We start from the raw sequence: 25535 nt of genomic DNA, 5'->3' as shown, positions 1-25535 counted from the left end.
TTTCAAAAGCTTACTGCAGGGGTTGGCTCAGAAGAGATAGTATGTTCTGTGGTAGTGATAACAGTATATGGAAAGATTTGTTTGGGAAGGGAAGCATGGAAGCGAAGATTCATGTGAAAAATCTACTATATGTGAAATATGATTTTGTTTCTTAACGTTATTTTCACTTTGGATGTATATTTCTATTTGGATTTGAGTCTGAAAAATTGGACAAAATACTCCCTGAACCTCCTAGGGAGATTTGAAATGTATTCAGGTTTATATTTATATCTAGACTCAGATTTGAAAAAGCTTGTCCTATTTTGTATTTTTGGAAGTTATGTGAGTTATTACTGTAACTAGTGCAAGTAAACAAATGTTTTGATCTCACTGCCTTATCTACATCTTTCAAATTCAGTGTGCAAGTGTGTCAACTACCACAGAAGCAAAAAGTTTATTTAGAGATCCTGGCACCTTGCCGTTAGTAGTATAATCTCAGAAAATTGTGGAAAATCATGGAAGCAATCATTAAGCATAAGACAGACATCACAGGAGTTGTGTAATTAGATACAGAAATAAACACCTGATGTGTATGTGAAATTAATTTTAGACTTAAGAAAATACAGAAACAACAGCTGGATTTTATGACTCACTGTGGATTATCAAGCTGAAACTGAAAAGAGTAAAATTAATACCATTAACGAAAGAAATACTATACATAGGGAAATGTCCTTTTTCTGAATATATAGGGATATCTAGTTAAAGAACAGAAGGGAGAAGTTTTGGTCCAAGATTTTGGATTTGGCTGCCTGAAATTGATATTCTTGAGTAAGATATTTGGCTGATTTTCCTGTTTTTTAAAAGTTTGACTTCAAGGGGTTGAAAGAATATTGTTTTTGTATTACTACATTTTTGGAAGAGAAACAGTCTTCACCTTGAAAAATGAATACCAGATTTTTATTTATTTATTATTGTTATTTATTGCAGGAACACCAAGACAATATGCTAGGAAATACAATGCAAACTGCAGTTGCCTTACTGAATAACGTGGTTGCTAACAAAAGCACAAACATGATGCTACTCTTCACAGAAGGTATGTCTTTACCTTTGGATATTCTGCTTTGTACAGATGCTTCCCAGTCTGTTATAATATCTTGCACCATGTGAAATGTTTGATTGTATATATTTATATTCTATATTGGTTGTTTGATAATCACATTGTAACTGACTGGTACTACTCCTTACTTCATCTACCTTGCCTTCTTCTGCTTGCCTTCATCTACCTTTTACATTTTGGTTAGAAATTTAACTTTAGAAAGCTGTTCCCTCAAGGAGATGTGGTTATAAAAGAATAACTAACTGGAATTTACATTATGCCTCTGAAGAATGGCTTTGGAAAAGAGTGGGCTAGAGATCTGATCATAACAGTGCAGAGTATAGGCATAGAGTACCCCTGCAAATTCTTCCTTTTCTCACTGCTCAAATCTGTGAAAGGATGTTATACAATAATTTTACACTTAAAAAGCTTTCTACTCTTCCAGTCCAGTGGTGTAGACTGATGGGGCGGAGTCCAAACTGATTATGGAGCCTTAGTATACAAACTGTTCCATGTCTTCATGTCACTGTATTTTATTATTGAGTCTGCCTTTTATTTGCAACTTGGTTCTGGTTTACAAAATGAACAGAAGGTTTCTGCTGTTGGAAATCTATATACTTTTGAAAACTTGTTTAGAAATACACACTTTGATTACGTTACACTTATTTGTAGTTAATGAGTAACTGACATACGGAAAAACTGATCTATACTACCAACAGTATAAAATACATGGTATACTCCAGAAGGAAAGGGAAGAAGTTTGTGTAGGGAGAGAGAAGAAACAGCTAAGTCTCTTCTGAAGTCAAGAAGAAACCTTTTAAAAAACTCTGGAAAAAGACTGAGAAGGTGGGACAGATGATACTTCACCAGAGTATAGCTTTTCTATTGGTAGTCACACCAGAGAAGGAGCGAAATCAGACATACTGTGATTAATGATTTATGTATTAACACTGATAATGATATGCAGATTTGAAGATTTGGATCTGCCTTAGATATACTTTAAAAATCAGCAACAACAAAAAAGCAGAACACACACCAGCCTAAAAATATGTGAAAAAAACTGCAATAGTGTTCATGTCCTTGTTTTCATAATTACCTTAGCAGGTAAAGCACTCACCCAGAAAATGGGAGACCTGAATCTGGGTTCTTTTTTTACTCTGGAGGGATTGAATGGACAATTCTATCATTCAGAAGACCAGCAGGAACTTGACATTGTAGCTAATAACATGCTCTTCTTCTCTGTTTGAAGCAGATCCACTCTGAAGTTGGCAGTGTGAGAATCATAGGGCCAGAAGAAAAGGAAAATGTAATTGAGTTGGAGAGGGATGGTTCGTAGGTTTCTGATTCTTTGGTTGTTTCTCAGTAAAGTGCCTGTTACCCTTGAAACTGCTTAGAGTTTATTGGAGGTGAGACGTATCTATTGCTTTTTCTTTCTTTGTGCACATCTGCTGTGTGTTGGGCTAGCGCAGATCTGATCTAATCCTAAGCTAGTGCTGATCTGAGCTGCAGCAGGATAACTTCTTAAAACTGCACAATGATATACAAAGAAGTTAGCTCATGTCCTACAAGCACTGTAACCACATAATTGGTGTGCCTTACTCAAAGTAATAGGCTCTGCCTTTCTGCATGGCAAAACTGTTCAACAGCGTAGCAAAACTGAACCCATTCCCTAAACATCTCTCCTTTATTGTCCTACTAAGCCAACTCCCTTATGCTTTTTATGCTGCTGGTAGTACATCAACACTCTTTCATGTCTCATCTGCTCCTAAAATAAAATGCATCTCTTCCATCATTATAGTTTCCAAATCGAAGTGGGGTAGCAACATTATTAAAGTCTTTTATCATTTCCTTGTGCTATGTCATAAATAACTTCGTAATGTTTTCAGACTATTAGTGATTGGATAACTCTAACTTGGGCTCACTGAACTTCATCATCCTAACTAGGAAAAACAGCACAGCAGCCAAAAACAATTTATCTGAAGTAAAATATCCCTATCTTCTCCTATCCCTTTTACCAATGGGTTAATCTTCAGAGTACTGAAAATATGGGTTGTAGCCATTGCTTTGTTGATTAAGGGCCTGTCAAGTGCAGAACTTCTGAAATTTGGTTTTTAGAACTGTTATGAAGGTATTGATTTTGTAAGTGTAGCCTGTAAGGTTTTCTTTGAATGAAACTGGGAGAAATGTTATTCTGCCCAAACTGGAAGTCTTTTTATCCTTTTCCTTGCTAACTGTAAATATATGGGGTTCACAACAAGAAAATATCTTAAACTTTCTCTGCCATCATCTTTGATGTTCAGCTGTGTCAGTTTTGAATGATTTTAGTGTAAGGGAGAAGAGTGTGATTTAGTGAAATGGACGCTAAGCTCCCTCTTGCAGAAAGGGATCTTGGGGACCAAATGAAAAAGTTGAACATAGGTCAGCCAGCGTGCCTTTGCAGCAATAAAGGCAAAAGTGAACTACAAGAAGAAAGAATAAATGGAAGATCGAGGGAAGTGATTATTCTCTATTCTTTACTTGTGAGATTGTGTCTGGAATGCTGTTTTCAGTTTTGGGCTCTAAACTACAAGGCAAACAGGAGCCAAGTCCAGAGGAGAACCACCAGGATGGTTAGGAGGGTTGAACACATAATGTGTGTATTTGCAGCCTCTGCCTGTAGCATTACCTGAAGTTATTCCTTCCCAAGTGCAGAACGTTGTATTTGCCTTTGTTGTACATCAAAGAGTCTTTTGGCAGGCTGCTTCTTGAGCTCTTTCTAATTGTTGGCTCAACCTTTAACTGCATCAACTGCTTGCCTCATTTCAATGTCATCTGCAAACTTGCTGAAGGTGCATATTATTCCATTTTATTAACACTCTCTGTCCAGGCTGTTAATGAAGGCATTCAACATTCATGAGCTATTCTGCTGCCTAAGAAAAATGCTGAAGACAAAGTATTATGGGACATCCATTTCCCTTATTTCCCTATTACAGTGTGATGATTAATTTGTGTATATGTGGAGCTTTAGAAATTAAAAATCTTAAATACATGATAAATGTTATAAGGAGATCATGCTAAGGGGTCAGTGCTGTCAAGTTATTTATTTTCCAAGAGTTCAGACATTAGCAATGAGGATTTCTTTCCAATTCTATGTATGCCTTTCCTAAGCTGCCAAGAAAGCAGTATTTTTGCAGACAGATCATTCAGAGCCCCCAGTCACTGTTTCCTTCTGTGCCTGTTAGCCTTTGGAACTCTGTTCTGCTCAATGGAGCTCTATTAGGTGACAGAGGTTTTTTTTTTTTTTTAAATGGGATGCAGCTTACATGTTGAACTTTCCCCTTTTTCAAGGAAATCTTGCATGATAGCACTTGCTTCATTACTACTTCTGTGATTTCAAATCAATAACAATGATACAGTTGGGCATTTCAGGGACTTGCATACAGGGTGGACTGTCTAGCATTAATTTCTCTCTCCCCTGAACTGTGTCCTTGTGTGACAACACATCAGACATGTAATGATAACCACCTGTAATGTTTAAAGGTGAAATGGAGATTAAGATATGCAACTAAAGTTGCAGAGGGACTTTAAAATGGCCTCTACTGTGTTATCAGCTATTAAACATTTGTTCTGTTAACATTAACAACAATTTTCACTTAATAATCAGAGCGGAATAATATGATTCAGTTTAATTACTGAGACTGGAAGTCAGTAAAGAGACTGGGATTAGTATATGGTCTCTTGTGGAAAGTTAAGATGAGATGCTAACAAGCCAAGACAATATTGATCACTTTTAGTGTGGACTTCTAAGAATGTGAAACTTACTCTCTTTCCCTTTGTCTTGGCTTCTGGCTGCCAGTCTCTCTTTCCTCCCTTTCCCTATCTTTTGAAATCATTGGACAATTTTAAACTGATTTGAGAGAGCATAGAGACTGTGGGAGAGGAACTGTAATCCATCCTGCTCCTCCCAGTTTGACACCAGTGTCAGTGACAGATGCCCAGAGCCTGGACAAGGGTCACGGGTCGGCAGGAGAGCACCTGAAGAGCAACACAAAGGAATTCCAGCCAGTAAGTGAGCTTCATTGGGGGCCAACCTAAATGTCTCTATGCTAACACACGTAGCATGGGCAATAAACAAGAGGAGTTAGAGATGTACGCATGCCTGCGGGACTGTGACCTCCTTGGCATTATGGAGATGTGGTGGGACAGATGGCTCCCATGACTGGAGTGCTGGAATGGAAGGATGCAGATTCTTTAGGGAGGACAGGCAGGGGAGATATAGAGGGGGCATTGCCCTCTATGTCAGCGAGCAGCTGGAGTGCATGGAGCTCTGCCTGGGGATGGATGAGAAGCTGACAGAGAGCTTGTGGGTCTGGATTTAAGGCAGTGTAGAGACAGGTGACATTATAGTGTAAGTCTGCTATCAGGCCACCTGATCAGGAAGACCAAGCAGATGAGGCCCTGTATAGACAGATAGAAGCAGCCTCCTGTTCACAAGCCCTGGTCCTCATGGGGAACTTCAACCACCCTGGTATCTGTTGCAGGGACAGCGCAGCAGGGCATAGGCAATTCAAGAGGTTCCTGGAATGCATGGATGATAAATTCCTTCTCCAAGTGATAGAGGAGCTGACGAGGAGAGGTGCTATGCTGGACCTCGTTCTCACTACAAGGAGGGGCTGGTGGGAAATATGAAACTCGAGGGCAATCTTGGCTGCAGTGTCCATGAAATGATGCAATTTTGGATCCAGAGGACAGTGAAGAGAGAGCACAGCAAGCTCACTACCCTGAAGATTGGGAGAGCAGACTGGCCTCTTCAGGGATCTGGTTGTTAGAGTACCATCGGTTAAAGCCCTTGAGGGAAGAGGGGCCTAAGGCAGCTGGCTAATATCCTAGGGTCAAGATCTCCAAGCTCAAAAGCGATGCATCCCAACGAAGAGGAAGTCAGGCAAAAGTGCCAGGAGGCCTGCATGGATGAACAAGGAGCTCCTGGAAAACTCAAAAAAGAAGCCTACAGAGGGTGTAAGCAAGGATAGGGCTCCAGAAGGCAAAGACTGAGAGAATGATGAACCGCCCACTGTGGGAGAAGATCAGGTCTGAGACCATCTAAGGAACTTAGAGGTGCACAAATCCATGGGACCCAATGAGATCATAGAACATATTATCCTTTCTTTTTTTTTGTATTCACCTTCTACTTTCTTTTTAGAATATCTGTAATCTTTTGTTTTAAGTTTGTAACCACTGAATTCAACAGTGTCTTGGTAAACCCCTGAGGAGGGAAGCTATGCAATGATGCTACAGAATCAGTCAGTGTGTGGAAGCCACTCCCACTATAGTCCACCCTTTTAGTTTGGTGGTGTAGGGGGGAGCATTGCCAGGGTTTTGGAAATAAGGAAAGGGAATCGTCATTTGTTTCTGTTGTTGTTGGGGCAGCCTACTGAAAAGACATATTGTCTACATTAGCCACGTTTTGCCTATTGACATGTGTTGACATACTGATAAATTTAGACATGAAATGAACTTCAAGTCAGGTTTGGCTGTTTGATGAGTGAGTGGTGTTAATGTGCAGGTCTGCTTAATTATGTGGAACGTGATGAATAATAAAAAGCCAAGCTCATCACGGTACTTAATGTAGTAAAACAGTCTTGTACTCATACTTACAGATATATTGTCTTTATTTTGCCTTCAGCGTCACCTTTGTTTCTTTTATTTTTTATATTATTTTTTTACAGGTAGTTTTCACAAATTAAAAATAGAAAACATCGCTTCATTTTAATTGTCTGTATTTAGCAGTATTTTCAAACTTTTGGGGTCCTGTTTGCCACCTGGGACATATTCAAAGGCAAGGAAATTAATCATTCTAACTGTTGTATCAGTAGCATTTTGCTTATAGGAAGAGTTTGGACATTGTATATTAGAGTGTAGAGAAATGTGTGTCAAAGGCTTTAGCTGCTTTATCAGGATCCTCACATTGAAGAACTGTACAAAACAGGTTGTTGCAAAATAAGTATTTTAAGTTGCAATTGAAAACTTCTGATTCTGTAGATATTTATTCCCGATAATTCCTCAAATGTATTACATGTATGTAAATAGCCGTTTTCAGTGTATATAAAAGTAATTCCAGGTAATTCTGTCTTTAGGAAAGGATTCCACTGTAAATCAAAGCTGATCTAATAAGTTGTTTGCAGCCCAGTGTTACTTACTAATGAGTTTACATTTTCAGCTTTTTTGGAATCCCATTATATTCCACAAGAGGTTTATCATAATGTTTTCATTACTGTCTTTTAAGGAGATGATGTATAAGTGAAATTCAGCCCAATCGTGTTCAATTGAATGACATTTTCCAGGCTCTACTGCTGTGATTCTGGTTTTGGCTACTATCCTGAAGTAACCATCCCCAGCCGTGTAAGCAGAGAAGTTTGTCTGGATGTTTGAAAGTTGTGACATGGTATAGCGAATCCTAAACTTTATTCCTTATGTATTCATACTGTTGAATCTCAGGAACTAAACTAAAAATGCGACAGTGAGTTTTGACACGTAGAACAACAAACCTATTTCCAAATTCTTCTTTAAAAACATAAAAGCTATTAATAGTAGTACATAGTACTTCAAGCAGTTTCTGTAAAAACTGAAGTTCTTAAGGAAAGACCTTAAGTGAAAACGTAGAATGTTAGCTACAGCAGTTGTTATATCCAATAACATATTTAGAAAGCATGGTAAGTGCTTCAAGTGGGGACAATTACTAAAAATGAAAAAATCTGCAATACAACTTTGTAGTCAGATCATCGTAATTCATTCGCTCCTCGTAAAAGAAAGATCAACCTACATGGGTGAGGTATCCTATGCTGTTTGTTGTCCACTGCTTTGACTTAGTCAAATGTCAGCAGATTAATTAGATTTCGTATGTTTTTGTGTGTTGTATCATTCAAATCTGTTAAATATTGCATATCCAAAAAGTAGCACTTGTGAGACCAACATCCAACTTTTCTCCTTTTTGTTTGGGGGGGTGTGGGGGAGAAAGGGCATGTCAGTCCTTTACACACATGGATCTTTAACTCAATGACAGGTAAATGGCAATGAATTAGCTTTCTAGATAGACAAACCCCAAAGGTTCCTAACTTAACTAAATCTTTGGAGGATATTTTTCTACCTTTCATACCGTACAGGTAATTGCATTTTAGCTTCAGTCTCCAAAAGATATTTGATTATGCGTCCCATAGCACACTTCTTAACAACAGCTTCTAACTTCATAATAGCTTCTAGCTTCCCAGCTAGCTCTTTCCCACCTGATAAATTGTCAGCAGTCATGAAATTAGACTGCAGTAACTTAGCAACTCGGATCTTCCTCCCTGTCATACCCACCTATGGAGCAGAAGTTTGAACTACTGTAAAGCACAAAGAAAGTGTAGGCGTGACGTGGCATGGGACTTTGATTTTAGGAACACAAATGAGTTGTTGGAGTAGCTGGCTTCAAAGTTGTGGGATTTACTTACAAGATGGGAGTTTGTCTCAACTAAGACAGTGGTCAAGAAAAGGACTGTGGGTTAGTCATACAGGAGAAGCCTACTTACAAGGAAAACATGATATTTACAGAATCCTATAGCATGCATTAACACATATGCCCTTAAAACAAACTTAGTCTGTGAAGAAAGCAGACACGTTCAGACTAGTTCCTAAGCCGTTTGCTTGTTCTCAGTCCTCCTTGCCTTGCAATGAACAAATCCCTCTCTGTAGACACAGGGTATTCAGTGAGGAATAATGCTTTTTCATTGTAGCATATCAGGCAAAGAATCATCAGGTTATTTTTATTGCACTGTTTTCATGCGAAAGAAAATTGCACTGTTTAGATAATTTTCAGGGTGTATTTTAGTCATTATCAGTGCTTCAACTAAAAGTACCTATCCTTATGGTCAAGAGTTTTTTTTGTCATTTGTTTCTGGAAGGCAGGATTTTTCTGCAAAACTTTTGCAGGATGCAGTATAAGAATAGTTTTGTTCACTGATTGAAGACTGTGTGTGTGTGTTTTTTTTCCTGAGAGTACTTTATATATGCTTATTGTATAGCAGCCTAAGCAAATAGATAGTTCATGTTCAACATATTGTGATTCTAGATGGAAAGAGTAGCAGGGAGAAGAAGTTAGGGAAATCAATACGAGTAAGAACACGAAAACGTTTTTTTTTCTGTATTTAACATTTAGAAACAAAATACGCTTACTTCAAAAATATAGGAGTGAGAAATTATTTTTAAGTACAGAAAATACATGCAGACAGAGTACATACTGCTGGAGTAGTTGTAGATGTTACTCCTGTAGGAAAAGTGCTCCGGTTGGGAGGTATGTGTACGTTACAGCCTCTGCTATGCAGGACGTAAGCTTTTCCCAGCTCCCTGCCAGTACTGTAGTTACTAGTTCAGCTCTTGAGCAGAGATATGCGCCTATGAACATCTAAAGATAGTCGTTATGTGTCACTATGTTTGTCTGAGTTACAGCTTATACGAGAAGTCAGTGGTAGTTGAGCCTGAAGAAATCTCTTCTATGATGTTAGGAAGTTCAGAATGTTTTTTAACAGTATTAAGACATGTTTTGCTGACCCTAAATGCCAGTCAGTCAGGTGCAAGTGTATAACATCGCATTGTTACGCTTAGAAGTCGGGTGTCATAAAAAATAACTGGAAATCGTGTCAAAATAGCATAGTAGTAGCGGAGTCTTTGAGGAAAAAATAACCTGTGTCATCCTGTGATATTCAACTCTACAGCCATTTGAAAAGGATGAAAATAGCAGCTGTAATTGCTGTGAGAAACAGTTATGCCATTGAAACAGAACCAAGCCTGTTGTTGAGAGCCGTGCCCATAAGGCGCAAAATGTCACAGCACGCTCGCCGAGACTTCAAAGGATGAAATAAGTTAATAGAGGCTCAACAGGTTGTTACATCTTGTCGTGCTGCTGCTGCACTGTGAAAGAGGACTGGCCTTTTATGTGGCTGGAGGAGGCTTCCTGATATTGTCCCTGCGGTCAGCCAAGCACACCATCTTGCAGCGTAGCTGACTGGTTAAACTAGCTGAGGTGTCTCATTGTAACGCCTAACTGATGGAAGTGAAAGGACTAGTAACAAAAAAAATGTCCAAAATGTTTTAATTCAATGGTATTCAGGTCTGAGAGGGCCTATGCAGAAATATGATGATATAACTGATCAGCTTATTTTATTGGTGAGGAGTTAGTTCATTAAATAGAGCGATTTCAAAACTTGAACTTCTATATGTATGTCTATATATGTGCCAACCGTAATATAAATTTTTTATACCTGTCAGATTCCTAGAGAAAACATTAGGCTTAGACTGAGTGATTATACTGACTGATAATATTTGGAAACAGAAGGCTAACTTGAAAAATGCATTTTTTATGTTAAAATATGTCATTGATTTTGTACCTGAGGATGTGGATCTCTGAAGGTTCCCTGATGACAAACTCTGGATTGTAAGAAAGAAGACAGTCTTAAAAGCTTGTGGTCCTTTTCACCTGCTTAGCCATAAAATGTTTTGTTTTTTTCCCCTCTGCTCTAGAGGTTGTCTTCCTTGCATTCATTTGAGGTGCTGCTTTTCCTGCTGTCTAGTTTAAGCAGTATCATTAGCCATTACGTTAGCACTCTTATGAAGTGTAAACCAAATTGTATATTAGGACTAGTGGATTTGATCAGTTGGAGAGAAAATTAATAAGTAGGTAAAAGTGTAATTGTCATATTAGCTGCAACTTTACTATTAATGATACAAACCACTTCAGTTGTTACAGATAATTAAAATCTAATTATGTTGGTGTCCCTATGTAGCTTGCCAGATATAAATAGTAAGCTAAAAGATGATATTCGAAGATTGAATTCAAAATGTAGCAATATATTTGAAAAGAGACTCAGCTTGAATACAGTTACTATGCCAAAGCTTGTAGAGCTATCATTTATTTTCGATTCTAGCTTTCATATTGTCTCGATATGAAAGCAATATATCAATGCCAATTTAAGGTAAGTGCAAAGTTGCAAAGGTACAAAATACTATACACAAAATTAAACTACATCAATCATTACTCTGTCATGGAGCAGTAGTCTTCTTCAGATGCAGTTATCTAATCCTACTGAAAGAAGTTTGTTTTGTCAATTGCTATAAACAAGCACCATTTTTGGCAGGATTGATCTATGACAGATGATCTTTGAAATTTTTTCAGTGGATTGAAGAATGTTTTGTTTTTTTGTTTGTTTGTTTTGTTTTAGATGTTTTCAGTAGTTGTCATAGCTCAGAGACAGCTATTTTCCTTTTCTAAGTTATTTGCAGGAGAAATGTGAGCTAAACAAATGTGTTGATCTCACAAAATGACGTGTTTAAACCGTTTGTGGACAATTAAACTTCAAAATAATTTGCTCTTTAAAGAAGAAGGGCTACTATATAATAATGAAAAAACCTCAAGTTATGTATTTTTTCAGAGTGGAATAGTTCAGTTGAAATTGACCTTCAAAGATCAAGTCCAACTGCATGACCACTTCAGGGCTAAAGTTAAAGCATATCGTTGAGGGCATTGTCCAAATGCCTCTTGAACACCGACAGGTGTGGGGCATCAACCACCTCATAAGGAAGCCTGTTCCAGTGTTTGACACCCCTCACGGTAAAGATATTTTCCTCATATCCAGTCTGAACCTCCCCTGGCGCAGCTTTGTGCCATTCCCATGTGTCCTATCATCAGTGACCAGCGAGAAGAGACCACCACCTGCCTCTGCACTTCCCCTCCTCAGGGAGTTGTAGAGAGAGAGTCGTATGTTTTTAAAGCCTTTTGAAAGTCTCAATTTGTACAAAAATACAAAGTACTATTTTCCTGTGATATTCTTTTTTTTTTTCACCCAAATATTCTTTTTTGTTTGTTTCAGATTTTTACCAACAATGCTTATATGTAATTTTTATAGCTTGATGGGGGATTTTTTTTCCCTCTTCAGGATCTAATTTTGTAATGTTTTTTTAAATTAGTTTCTCCAAACGTTTTTTTCCAAAGTAATATTTTTATCTGCATTTCATATTTCAAAAATCATTTTTATGCGTAAATTTCTTTTGAAGTCTAAAGCCATAGATCCATGTCTACACACAGATTTTCCATCATCCTAAGTCAGTATATATTCAGGTGAGTGTTTGTATTTTCAAAGTTATTTAGGCAAGCTACCAGTCCTTTACTAGCATTTTGTTCCTACAGCATTTAGTCATTGCCTGGTAGAGTTGATATGGTTACTGATTATGTGTATATTTGTATCCATGAGTATTTACGCTTTATAGCAATGCCAGCTGTGGAGGGAACATGACTGAGCTGCAATAGAAACCTCCAGCTGAGGGCGATTCTTTAAGTTGCTCTGACAAAAATGCAGACATTCATTTGATGATGCAATTTGATTTTCTTCATTACCTTTCCAGAAATGTGGTACAGACTTGGGTATCAGCCCTTTTAAAAAAATATATTATTTTTGTTTCTATTTGGCTGAAGCTTTTTTCCTAATTGGGATGAGTTTATATGTAAGTAAGATGGATTTTTGAAGATGGAAGTGTGTTGGCTTAGACTTCTACTCAAGGAAAGCTAGGTTGATCTCAGTTTTAAGCAAAATCAACGCAACTACATTTAACTTGATAAACATTGTGTTGCTTTGGTGTGTTGGTTGGTTGGTTGGATTTTAACTTAAAAAAAAAAAAAAATTTAAAGGTTTCCATAAATGTTTTCACATTCTTAGATGATTTTGCATTAGGTAGCTGTTCTTTTCTTTTGTTTGGAGAAAAATAATGCATGGTCCCTTTGAATTTTCAAGAAGAATAGGGGAAGAAATTGGATGTCTTTATAAGGTCTCAAGTTCTTTTTCTGCCTTTTAGGACACTGTAAAAAATGAGATTTTTTTTTTTCATTATCATCCACATTTTGGGGAAGATGAGGAAAAATAAGGGTGGAAACTTCTTGTTTACCTGCATCCACGTAGTTCCAATTCCTGAGGGCCATTCTTTTTTGCCTATCGTATTACAAGTTGCTTACTCAAACCTCTCATCCCTGTTCCTGTGAGACTTGGCAAAAGTCCTGCATAGTGTTGTTAATGGATTTATTCACACTTTTAAAAGATCGTATTTCCTACCTATTATGCCCAGATTGTGACATACAGCTTTTTAGCCAATGATACAGCCATGAAATATGACTTATTTCTTTGGATGGCAGCAAAACTACTGTTACAATATGCATTACATAGAGATTGAAAAAAACATGATGACTCAACAGTCTTTCCAGTACAGCTTCTTGCTAAATAGAGTAGCTGTGTCCTTTCCTCACACAGGCAAATATTGAGTATTTTGATCCTGCCACCCAACCCAGAATGACATAAAGTGTGAGTTTATGCCATTATTTACCTTACACGAAAAATGCTCTTGAACTGTTATTTATTCGGCGTTTTCTTAAGAACTTACTTGTTGAGTTCAGAGAGCATATTGGTCAGACAGCAATACAAGATGAGTTTAGAGGCAGTATTTTGTCTATACTGTAAGGAGAAGTCAGAGTTGAGATAAGGAAAAGGCAGATAAAATGCCCAAAGGAACAGATTATCAAGGAAGATTTAGGTGTTTTGAGAGAAGGTATGGTTTTGATAGAAGATAGAAGCCCGTGTTTGTGCTGCCTGTGACACCCACTCTTCCCAGGCTGAATTGTAGCCTACTGTCCCAGCTCAGCACAGTATTCTGGCAGGCCAGGTTGTGCAAAATGTTTGACGTCAACTTGCTGTGAAACTGCTTATCTTGAAAACTTAATTATACACATCTCTCATTTCTCGTGTCTACTTCCTGCAGCTTCTCTCCAGTTCTTGCATAATTCATTGACAGTCCAGTTTTGCAGATCTTAATTCCCCTGGTCTTCCCACCAGAGCTGCTTTTGTTTGGCATAGATCCAGTCTCAATAGATTCAGACTTCACTGTTTGTAGCGTACTTCCAAAGTCCCTCTTCCTTAGTGCTCAATCTTCACTAAGCCTGGTAGTTTCTATCTTTCTAAAAATATTGATGGACAAAGGCAAAGGACAAATCTAGTTCTTAAAGAGCAGAGCCAAATTTCTGAGCAGATCTCAGCTATTTACAGGTGGCAACTGTATATTGGTGCAATCTAGAAAAATGTGTATTCCTGTTGTGAAACTCCTTGGGCATCTATAAAGCCATTCAACACACCAATTTTATCTCTGACCCAGAAAAAGTGTTTCTGCATGTAAACAGAGGGAAACCCTATCAAATATGCCCTGATGCCGTCATACTGTAGGATATCTGTTGGAATCCTAAATCCTAGGTGGAAGTAGTGATCTATGTTGAATGTCTTGCAGGGCGTGTTATCTTATAAAATGGTGGGGATATTACTTCATTGTTTCAAACTATTATTAAATCTTATTTTTGATGTTTGTCTCTTCACTGGAAATGACATGGGGGAGGAACAAAGGAATATAAGCCCTTCATTGCAAGCTCCCTCTTCACACCCTCTTTTCCCCATCCAAACGCTTATCTCATCAAACAAAAGGATTGAACTTAATGCTTTTGCCTGAACTTGCTTTTGAGAATCAGTGGTCTGGGCACAAGCAGGCTGGAGGAGAAACGTAGGTGCATAGTGGCAGTGCAAAAGGCACAGAAGAAGGAACATGGGGCACAGCAAATTGTTTCTAACTGGGACAGGATGGGGGAGGCTCCTGATGTGGGAGCAATGTGCATTCATTCATCATAGTGGTAGAGTTACTGGGACCCTGTAGTACCTTAATACCTAAGAAGCCCAGTAGAGCAGGCGTGATAGAGAAAAAGGAAGAGGTACTAAAACAGGACTGGCATTACCAAGTTTCTTTTGCTGTTCTGTTGCACATCTTCACAGGTTACCCACTTAACAAAAAGATTCTGGCTCTCTAAACTCTTTTCTGTTTTGTGGTGGCTATCTCTCTGACTGTCATTTTATCAATGTCCCTAACTTCTTTCTCACCTCTGAAGAAATTAGGCCCTTGAGCAAAGCAGAGTACAAATTCTCAGTTAAAGCATCAGATCTGCAGCAGGATCTAGTTCAGCTCATTGTTGGGGAAGGTGCTATAGTTCCCTGTTTTTATTTCAAAATTGGGTGGCTTGGGTCAAGGTAGCCTGGTAGACCAAGCCAGTCCATGTGACCTCCTTACAGTAGGAGCCAGTTCCTGCATGCACAGGCTCCACTACTCTCAGCAACATGCACCTGCACAGACAACGTGCATGCTGTCAACAGCCCAGTAAGTGAATAGACACGCTCCTCTTGTGTGGGTCCTGTTGAGACGTGGGACACAGGGTGTGGAGCATTGTATTCAAACACGTGAAGACTTACTGTTCTTTCAGAGTCTGGATTGCCTTTTGATAAATAAGCTGAGCTGTAGCTCCAGCTGACGGAGCACAGTCACATGAAGCCATGATAGCTGGGGTCAGTAGCAACGCTGATGGAAAATGAAGGCTCTGTTGGTGTAGGATGAACTGATGATGGGGATTGGGTAAAGCACTTTTGGTACCTTCTGAATTGACAGTGTGATCATGGTGTGATGGGTTTGACCTCAGAGATCCAGGTGGTAAGGTTTTAGAGATTTAATCAGACATGGCCTTGGTGGTATAGCCAGATGACAGCAAATTAGGAAGAGTCTGTTGGGCGGCGTTTTCCTTACATTTTTTCAGAAAACAGTTGAGCTGGCAGAGGAGGTTTGAGGCTAGAGCATTTATCTGGTCACAGGCTCAGAACCAGATTTTACTGAGATGTCCTGACTTCTGTTTAAGCCCTTTGATCACGTAAGTACACCAAAGCCACCTTGGACAGTTGCAGTTACTTGTCAGCTTTCATTTATGTTCAAACCTTTGTTGATGAATAATGCAGGATGTTACGGGAAACTGTGGCATAGTTTGAGTTTTGTTGTAATAAGCAGCAGCAAGTGGCACTTAGTGGTTACTCTAGCCTTTGCTTTTGTGCTTTGATCTAGTAGTAACAATTGCAAAAGACTGTCACTTGAAAATCCAAGTATCTGTACTCTGTGAGTTTTCATCCCATGGAAGGCTGATGTAAATAGACCAAGAGTAGGAATAAATATATAATATCTTACAGAGCATGACTTTTCTGTGGGGAATTATATAGAGTTTCTGCACTTATTCTTTGCTACATATATGTGGGAATATTTGTCAACTGTGTTTTATTTCTGCAATTTAAAACTGTTTGAAAACTTCAGAGAATTTTCTGAAGCTAAGGTTCATTGGTCCTTATCACTCGCAGTTCAGGGACTCTTGAAGGCCTATCTAGAGCAATTAGTGCTGGTAGCATCATTCAAAGCTGATGAATGCTGTCAATTGGTGACAGCAGTTCAGTGCTATATCCATATTCTGAAGCAGTTCATATCTGGCCTGTACAGGTTTTGTCAGAAACGCAGCTCTCAGAGCTTGAATGTGGTCTCTGAAGGATTTCAGTAGAAGGGAAAGTTGATGCCAAAGCAGAGATATGAAGATACTTTAAGTAGATAAACAGTGTTTAATCTTATGTGGCAGGAAGTCTATTATTAAAACAGCAATCCCTTTAGAAGAATTTCTAGTTCTAAATTAAGCCGAGGATACAAATTTCCCCTGTATTTTATCACACAGTAATTGTTGCAGGCTTGATCTGTCTGAGCAGTAAATCAAAAAGCTTTTCTGAATCTTTTCTGACTCTGAATCTTTCTGAATACAAAGATTTCCTAATCTGAAAATATATATATATATATTTTAATCAACTAAAGAATTTTTAACCTCATCTAACATAACCAAGAGATTTTATTTTAGTTATTACCTTGTAAGGGATGAAATAGGGTTTGTCAGGATCTGACTTGAAGTATAGCCTGCTGTAGAATAAATGTGCTTTATTAAACGGAATGCCATCTCTAACGTGTCTCTGACATATGGGAAAGAATATCTAAGTGAAAAGGTACTATAATGTTTACCTAATAATAGCAATAATTGTCAATCCAGAAAATGCAGTTTCATCTTATTACTGTCTTGTTTTATTTATTTATTTTGTGATGGAAGGTTGTGCTTGCAAGCGCTGCAGAATTGGCATATTGAAATACTGTATCAAAAAAAAAAAAAACACAACACAACTTAAATCCATATGAAAAGATTGCAAGTTTTGTTTTTAATATATGCCCCAAAAGGACAAATATTTTAAATGTGTGCCCCTTGAAGTCACTGTATGGCATCCACCTCCATCCTTCCCTAGGTCTTCCAGCTTGAAGAGTCATCCGAGTGCATGAGTCTGCTTCAGGCTAAGTCAGATGGGCTAACGGAGGCTGCCCGTCTGAACAGCATCAAGCAACCTAACATTGTTTTGCCAGAGGAGACCAGGATGTACCTGCACGTGCTCTCACACATTGCAGGAGGAGTAACCTCCCTCCAACAATTGATCACTAGCAAACATCTGGGAAGAGCCAGTATTTGCAGTCAACAAAGCTGTTTACAAAATGAATGTCTGTCAGGCGGCCTCACTTTTGTGTTCTTTTGTATTGTCACTTATCTCTCGGGATGATAGCACTTAATTTTACATGCATCAAGGGCTTTATGCTCCCTGATTAACAAATAAGCATCCTACTTTTGATGTACATGACATACATTAGTGACAGAACTGGCAGCACTTCTTATGACTGCTGGGTACTATATTTCAATTCTGGAGAGCAGAAGTTTAATTTGAATACCTAATTTAAAAATAAATGTTTCTTTTATATCCAGTCCCACAAGCCTTCTGATATAAGCATTTAAGCATTGTATGTGCATCTTCAGTGGATCCTACCTTTCCATTATGTTTTTCACTTATCTTTTTGAGGTAAATGAGCAATTATTCTTACCTAGTACAGAATGAAAGAAGCAGATAACATTTTGAGAGACTGTGGTGCCAACAGTGTGGTATCCAAACAAATCAAACCTGACTGCTGAAATGAGGCACTATTAATGTCTTGTCAACTCACTGAATAGATCCCCTGAACATCATTGTAGTCCACAGTTATGCAGTAATCTCTCGTATCAATTTTGGATATTTTTTTTTTCTCATAGTACCAGAAAGCATTTGGATGTTTTTATAATTCTTTTGGGAAAAAAGTTGCCTTCCGATACTTCGCGTGTCCTTGCTGAACAAGTCTGTGTTCGCGTTCAAAGAGTTATACTCCTAGGAATGAGGGCCATCTCAGTAAATCTCAAAACCAAAATTCTCTGCCTTTAAAACTTTGATGTTACGTACCCATGAGTGCTACGAACTTAGTTGCAAACATCTTGGCTATCTTTTCTGAGTTGACTCTGGTACGGTAGAGTCAGGCAGACACCAGAAGTTGAATTTGGTTGAAATTTTGTTACAGAAACCTTAATGAGATTCTAAGGTAGGAAAATTCTCATCTTTTCATTTTTAAGAAGTAACAAAACAGGAACTCCCAAGGGATCAGTTATTATGCTTTTAGAAATATTCCTCATCTTTGTATGCTTTTCTAACCGCATCTTTTCATACAGAATAACCACATTCTTGCCTAGTTTGTATAATTTTTTATGTTTTACTGGTTTTATACTGACTAGTCAAGCATATTCAGCAGTATGTGAATATTTTATTATTCCTAGATTGTTCAAGTTTTTGCTATTTTTGTATACTCAAATACATTTTTAAGTTAGAATCCGCTTGTTTTCTCTCTCTTAGCTGTGCTAAACAGTTGTTAGTCTTAATCACCTGCATGTTTGTTCCATAATTTAAATTTTAGAATAAAGTAGGTTTCAGTGCTGGGAGGATTCTCTTTGCCTTAGAAGAGTTTGACATGGTTCCCTGAGAAGTTATGAGTCGTGAGCTCTTTCTTCACTAACAAAAGATGTCACCTCTAAACTGCCTTCTAACAGTACCCACCAAACATTGCCACTCCTGAAAAATTGAATTAGAGCCGTGTCATGTCTCTCCCCTTGACTGACTGAAAGCAGAAAAATCCTGCCACTGAGAATGTCAGGTGTGTATTTCTCTTAGACATCCACAGTAAGGATAATGAATTCTTCCCTGTCTGCTTTCAGCCTCGTAGTAAAGGTGACGACTGGCTTTTCTTCCCCGATTGTCATAATCCTTACCATACCCACTTTTCTGCACTGACCGATAGTGCACAGTGCCCTACCTGCTGTGTGTGCAGGAAAAGCTGAGCCCCAAGCCCAAACCCTGCAGTGTGTACCACCTGCAGTGAAATTTTTGTTCCTCAAACTTAGGGATTTTTTTACTCAGTCACAAAATGTCCACTCGCTGTCTCAGTAGTAGGAATATGTGCAAAATTTTCTTCTTTAGATGCCACTCATATTTAAGATTAGAAAATAATTTTCAGGGCAGCAGTCACGCAATTAATGACTGTCTTTTTTCATTCCACTGGATCTGATGTCCATAACTCACCAAATCTTGAAATCAGTGTTTCATTTTACATCCTAGTTTTTTATTCCCTCAATAATATAATACTGATGCAAATAGTTCCTAAAAAGTAAATATCAGTAACAAATAATAAACAAAAATAACGAAAAATAATGAGCCTCTTAACAAATGCCATTACCCTAAAGATACCATTTTTTTGTTGCCTGTTTTCAGATGTTCAAATCAGAAAAATTGGAGTACTAGGGTTGTGATGCAAAGAATGCAAATGAAGTCCAGGTTTATATAGGTAAATAAGGTTCTGTGGAGAATCTTTATGACATCATGGATGGTTTTAAGGGCTCAGACACTTAGGAGCTCTTTCCTATGCAAAAGAACCTATCAGGCTACAGTCTTGTGTTTCTTCTTAGCAATAATTTAGAGTTTTGTTGTTAATAGGAAAAAGATTATGAAATATGTTTTCTAGTTAGTCTGGCAGTGTAGTTTCAAGTTCCCAATAAGTTATTTTTAGTCATTTAAGGAAGGAGGAAAAAAAAAAAAAAAGAAGGCAAGTCCACTCTGAAAGTAAGAGAAGGAAAAAAAGCCTAGTGAATATATATTCCATAATATCCCTAGGGAGTCAGTTGCGTAGGTGCGATACAAATGGGAAAAACAGCTCTCCAGAGAGCGACGTGAAGAAAGGAACAAAAAGAAACCTTTTTGCCAGGCTGAGGCTTTTGCTGCTGGCTGCTTGGCTGCGTGGTGGTATTGTTAGGAGGAAGTGCACCTGCTCTAACACTTTCTTCGGCTAGAAACAGACAGGTTTGTTGAATGCTCTAATTGCTGGTAGGCATGAAAGGATTGCCTAGAAGATTGCTTCCTAGGCTGTCCTTTGATGTTTCATGTGATTTGGAAGTGAAGATTTCTCATCCTTTATCCATCTTGCTAATAGTTAAGAATAAAATATCTCCTCTCAGCTTTCATTCCAGAAGGTATCATGGCACATTCTGTCCGATTAGCTATATCACGGGCCAAAAGACTCCTTTTATCTTTTGAAAAGATTTGTAAAACACAAACATAGCCATCACAGTCCACATTCATAAAATCCTATTAGCTAAATGCTCAGTTCATTGCAGAGGTCTCTTTGGGCAAGAAAAATACTCCCTGAATACTGGGTTTGTCAAATGCTATAAAGCTAGGCTAGGAATTTCAGATGCCATCCTTTCAATACAGGTTATGAATCTTAAATTGCAATCAGATCAGGTTTGGTTTTTTTTTGTTAGTTATGTTGATTTACAAACATAACTCCATGACAAAATCTAACTTTCGTATTATTTTTCTGCAAAATTTGAATATCGGAGAACTGCACTGAGGTTTAATACTCTGAAGATCCTCCTTTTACAAAGCAATAGAAGGCATCGCTAGTGCTCTGTGAAGTATTATAATAAATTTATAATTATAGCTATAAACTATATGATGTGATACATTTTAATCATTTTGTTTTCTGGAATTTCAAGTTAGTAGGGTAATAAAAATATATATGATAAGTTAATAAGTTTTTACTCAACGTTGTTAATAAGTAATGCCCAGCTGAAAGAAATGATGATGCATTTCTTTAACCCATGTAAAATGTTACTAAGATTTTTCTCTTGAATAAGTGGAGTGTTGCCAAGATACTTGGAAGTATCAGAATTCTTAAAAAATAAAAATAAAAAAAATATGTAGCTTTTCTCAGTAGAACAATCTTCCTTAATTTGTTCCAATTTAGCTCTCCACTGTGACACAGAATTCAGATTCAGATCCACCACTTTCAAGGTTCAGGAGTGTACAGGGTGTGTCTTTTGAGAAGCAATGTATAAGAAATAAATGTTAAATATCACTCAGAAATTCATTGTCGGAATATTTTAAAGATAAATATTGGTTTAGGCTTTATTGGAAACTAAGCATGTGGTTCTTGAATCAGTTGTGAAATTTGGCAGAAAAACAATTTATCTTCTGAAATGTAGATATTTATGTGCAATTTCTAGATTATGATTTACTGAATTATGAATACTTCCCTTTTTTAGAATTGCATCCTCTTTCTTTCAGGCTGTTTTGAGATTCAGTTTTTAGAATGCACATATGTGGCTTGATCTTTATAGCTACCTATAGAATAAACTGGTTATAGTGCCAGTGGCTGAAGCCGTGAAACTTCTACTGAATTTTGTCATGGTCACTGCAAATTATACCGGTTTCCCAACTGTCTTTTTGAGGACAAGGAATGTGTATTTTGTCTTGTGGTGTAAGCAAGGAGTATATTTACATGTCTACAATTATGGCCTTCAGTTTTGATTTTGTTGTGACACAATAAAGGATGTCTGGAACTTTATTTACTTGGCAAGAGGTCAATCTGTTATTTTTTTTTTTTATATGTGGAACCAAGTGTTTATCAGATTTCTGCATGAATCATGCAGCGTGTTAGGGAACAGTTTGCACCAGTGTTTTATTTTAGATGTTTTTATTATAAAGTTCAGATGTGTTAAATTTTCTTACTGTATTTTAAGTCAAGGCACAGGTATGTTTTTTCAAAAAACTTCAGATTTAACATTTATATTTTTGCACGTACAACTCTGTAAGCATGCGTGCATATAAAATACCAATTCTGAAGTTTTCATTAACTAAGTAAATGTGAATATTCTTCTGTATTTCAGATGTTTGTATGCAGGGTTGCTAATACACATCCCCTTAGGATATAAATACTTCCAAGAGAGTAAAATCTGGGTGATTGTATTATTCATTTCTCAATGGGTGTGGAGAAGGTTGAGCGTTGGGTCCGCTTCCCCATTCACCCATCACCAGAAGTGAGGCAGTTGTGAGAATCACACTGGTACTGTCAGGGGAATAAAGTCATTCCCTTCAAATGTGAAAAGGAAAGGATTGCAAATGAGAGTTATGGATGCTTTTGTTTCATTCATAGCTACTCATTCCCTACTTAGTGCTCTAAATGCAGAAAGGACTGCTGCCCAAAAAATTCCTGATGATGACCCATACAGTGCCATCATTTGAAAGAGGCCTTCTCAGTGTTAATCTCCAAGTCACTGTCTTAAGGGTTATATGGAAGCCATCTAGAAATAGGGCTGACTCATTCATTTTGATGTGGCTGTGGGTTTTGTGGTCATATACAGGGAGAAACAGAGTGTACTCAGCTGTATCCCTGCAGGCAATTTGCAGACCTCACTTTGATAGGGACCAGCTTTGCCTGGGCTGTTTTCTTAGGTTTCTTCTAATTTAGCCTGGTGAAAAAAAGGCATGGAATAACCACAGGTTTTGTGTTGGGTAGATGTACAATTATGTCTGTTTATTCTCTTCTTGGTGGGTATTGGTGACATCACTTGAATATGTCTCTGCTTGCTATCTCATTTGTGTGTGAAGTGTTCAGAACAGCAGCAGAAACTGTACTTTAAAAAAGGAGAAGGAAATTAAATGTGCAAGATTAAACTGATACAATTTTGAGAGTTTGGTGCATGCAGACAAAAACCCAGGAAATTCAAAGCTTAGCCTGAGCTGTAGCCCATCAATCAAACTGTTGTGGAAGAACAGTGCTAATAATCATAAAAACACACAAAAATGTGAGATATAAGAGTGCAAGTCTTAACAAACCTGACCTGTAACTGTATTCTAAATGAATGTTTTTGTATGTAATTTCCTGAGGAAAGTGTTAAGGGTGGTGAATAGGGGAGGAGATTTTTTTATGGAAGTTTAGATAATTGATAGGGAAGCTTTCAAAGCAAAAATAGTCACCCCACAGATTTGTTAAATAACAAACGCTTAATGGTATAATTATGCAGGGTGTTCTACAGTGTCTTATTTTAGTCTTGTGCTGATGCTTGTAAAAATATATAATTTTTTGAAAAAAAGAACATACAATTACATTTTAAAGGAAAAGAAGCAGTCTCTTCAGTGAAATACATGTTCACTTTGGTCAGTTTTGGTAGTTGTGGGGACTAGAAACTAATACACTGCAGGGCTACTAGATAGACATACCCAAGTCACAGCATGACTAATTGCCAGTTTAAAGGAAAATAGTTCACAAACATAATTATGTTCTGGGTGAGGAACAAAACATCTTTCATTCCTTATGAAATTCTGAAAGAAAAAGATTAGCATTAAATATAATGAACTCAGTTACTTTGTATTTGAAAGTGAGATGGATTCTCAATTGAATTGGTGTTTCCTTGAAATGGATTGTATTTTTTCTGATGTGTGAATTGATTTGTGGGTTAAGCAAAGTACAGGAGCTGATGTTATTAAATTCCAAAAGTACTGAAAAAAGCTTCAAGGCAAGTATTTTCAAGAAACTTTTTACTACCACCAGTCAAACAAGTCTTAAGTGCATTTTAGGTGTAGTATTTGGTATTTCATTTATAATAATCTTTTGAATATATTTTATATTAAGCATAATAACACTGTTCAATTCTACAGATGAAGTATATGGGTAAGGCAGAAATTGCAAGACCAGTTAAGAACGAAAATTTTAGGCTCAAGCCTTGATATAGCTGATGTGTTGTTCTGTAACAGTCTGGAGAAATTGTTTAGTTCTTGTGACCTGGGATGATGTGAAGAAGACTTGCGTACCAGCACGCTACAGAAAAGTTTAGGATTCCTAAAATTCCTCTTTATTAATGAGTGTTATATAAGTCTCCATGCAGTTAGCAAATTTGATTGTATCCATTTAGATCTCTTTATGAACTGCTCCAAAGTGGATAAAAGAGGCAGTAGTTATAATGATGGAGGAAAAAGATGAAATTTAATAAATATTCATTGTGTATGTGAAATTTGTTTTTATGCTATTCTATTATTTTCATCTGGACTATTCTCAGTTGTTCTTTTTTCCTGGTAGCATTTTTTTTGTCTCCCTGTCTACATAGGACTGGCTTCTCACATCTGTAATCTCCTAATAGAAACTGTGTCGCTATACTTGGAGGTAGATGATAAAAGCAGCACCAAGACAGCAAATGCACTTCTTCTGTCCTTGCTTGACATTTTGCACTGCATGCTGATGTATACAGCAAACATTGTACGCCAGACTTTACAGGTATGGAGTTTATTTCCTGGGGGTGATAACCATCTTAAACATTTTTTTAGATACCTTTTTGTTATGCTAATGATGATTTTCCCACTATTCTAATTTTATTACATTTTTAGTTTGGTGAAAAGAGAAGATCATGCATTTTCAACTGCTTGCCTCTGTTTATGTATTTGCCTGGTTAGAATATTCATTTTAGTCTCACTCTGTGCTGGAAACACAGCTCTTAGCTGAATGCTCCATTTCTGTACTCCATAAATAGTTTAATTTGACATTTTCTCAATGATAGTTCAAAGCCTTTTCCTTCAGTTCATTTTAAAAGAAAAAAGATTACTCCATAAAAACCAGTATCTTTTTATTATAAATCAGACGTGATCATTGTACTTGAAAAGCATATGTAACCTCTGCATGTGTGCTGACAAAAGTATTCCCCTCTTATGCTGCTAGTCTTTTAAGTTTCTGTTTGAACCACTGCAAAACACAGCATTAACAGGGTGGCTTCTTCTAGTGAAGACTTCGTCTTCCTTAAGAATGGAGAACAAAAAGATATTAATCAATGAAATTGCACATAACTTTCAACAACAAAACAAGAAAAAGAATGTCCTTTTTTTAAGATATGATGCTAAACTGACAATGTTTGCGTGTTTTTAAGTGATCCACCAAATTCCTTCAGTTAGTCAGCTGGAAGTAACATCTGTATTTAGGCTACAAACAACAACACTTTTCATGTTAGGTTTTTGATGTTTCTGGAATTATCAATTAAAGAACAGAGAACACTCTTAGGTCCAGTATATCTGGAAGACAGAGATTCAAAATTGCATCCAGGTTGTACTGTAGTTCAGAATAGAGCTTCCTTACTCTGAAAAGGTCTTCCTGAGACTTTTCTTTTTTTGTAAACAAAGTTTCAGGTATGAAATGGGTATTGAAAATCGAGGGTTTTTTCTATACTGATTTAAATAATCAGCTACATTATCAGACAGTCAACCAGGTATTTCCCTGACGGGTTTGTTATAATTTTTACTTTTTAGGAAAAAAA

At 37.4% G+C, this 25535-nt stretch overlaps 1 protein-coding gene across 9 annotated transcripts in view; it reads left to right on the top strand.

The window, feature by feature from the left end:
• Positions 1-25535, top strand: part of ULK4 (unc-51 like kinase 4) — a 242747-nt gene that overhangs the window by 148447 nt on the left and 68765 nt on the right. For 5 of the 9 annotated variants that reach the window (XM_035549727.1, XM_035549732.2, XM_035549729.2 and 2 more), the window contains 2 exons: positions 967-1072; positions 24342-24508. In XM_035549727.1, the coding sequence (XP_035405620.1) occupies positions 967-1072; positions 24342-24508 (273 nt within the window). Of the gene's footprint in view, positions 1-966; positions 1073-17304; positions 19984-24341; positions 24509-25535 lie in introns of those variants that run through there. The other 4 variants (XM_050708901.1, XM_035549735.2, XM_035549736.1 and 1 more) reach the window with 4 other exon arrangements.

This window comes from Cygnus atratus, chromosome 2 (assembly GCF_013377495.2).
Source record: "Cygnus atratus isolate AKBS03 ecotype Queensland, Australia chromosome 2, CAtr_DNAZoo_HiC_assembly, whole genome shotgun sequence".
Taxonomy (NCBI): domain Eukaryota; kingdom Metazoa; phylum Chordata; class Aves; order Anseriformes; family Anatidae; genus Cygnus; species Cygnus atratus.
This window is presented reverse-complemented; position numbering and strand designations above follow the sequence as displayed.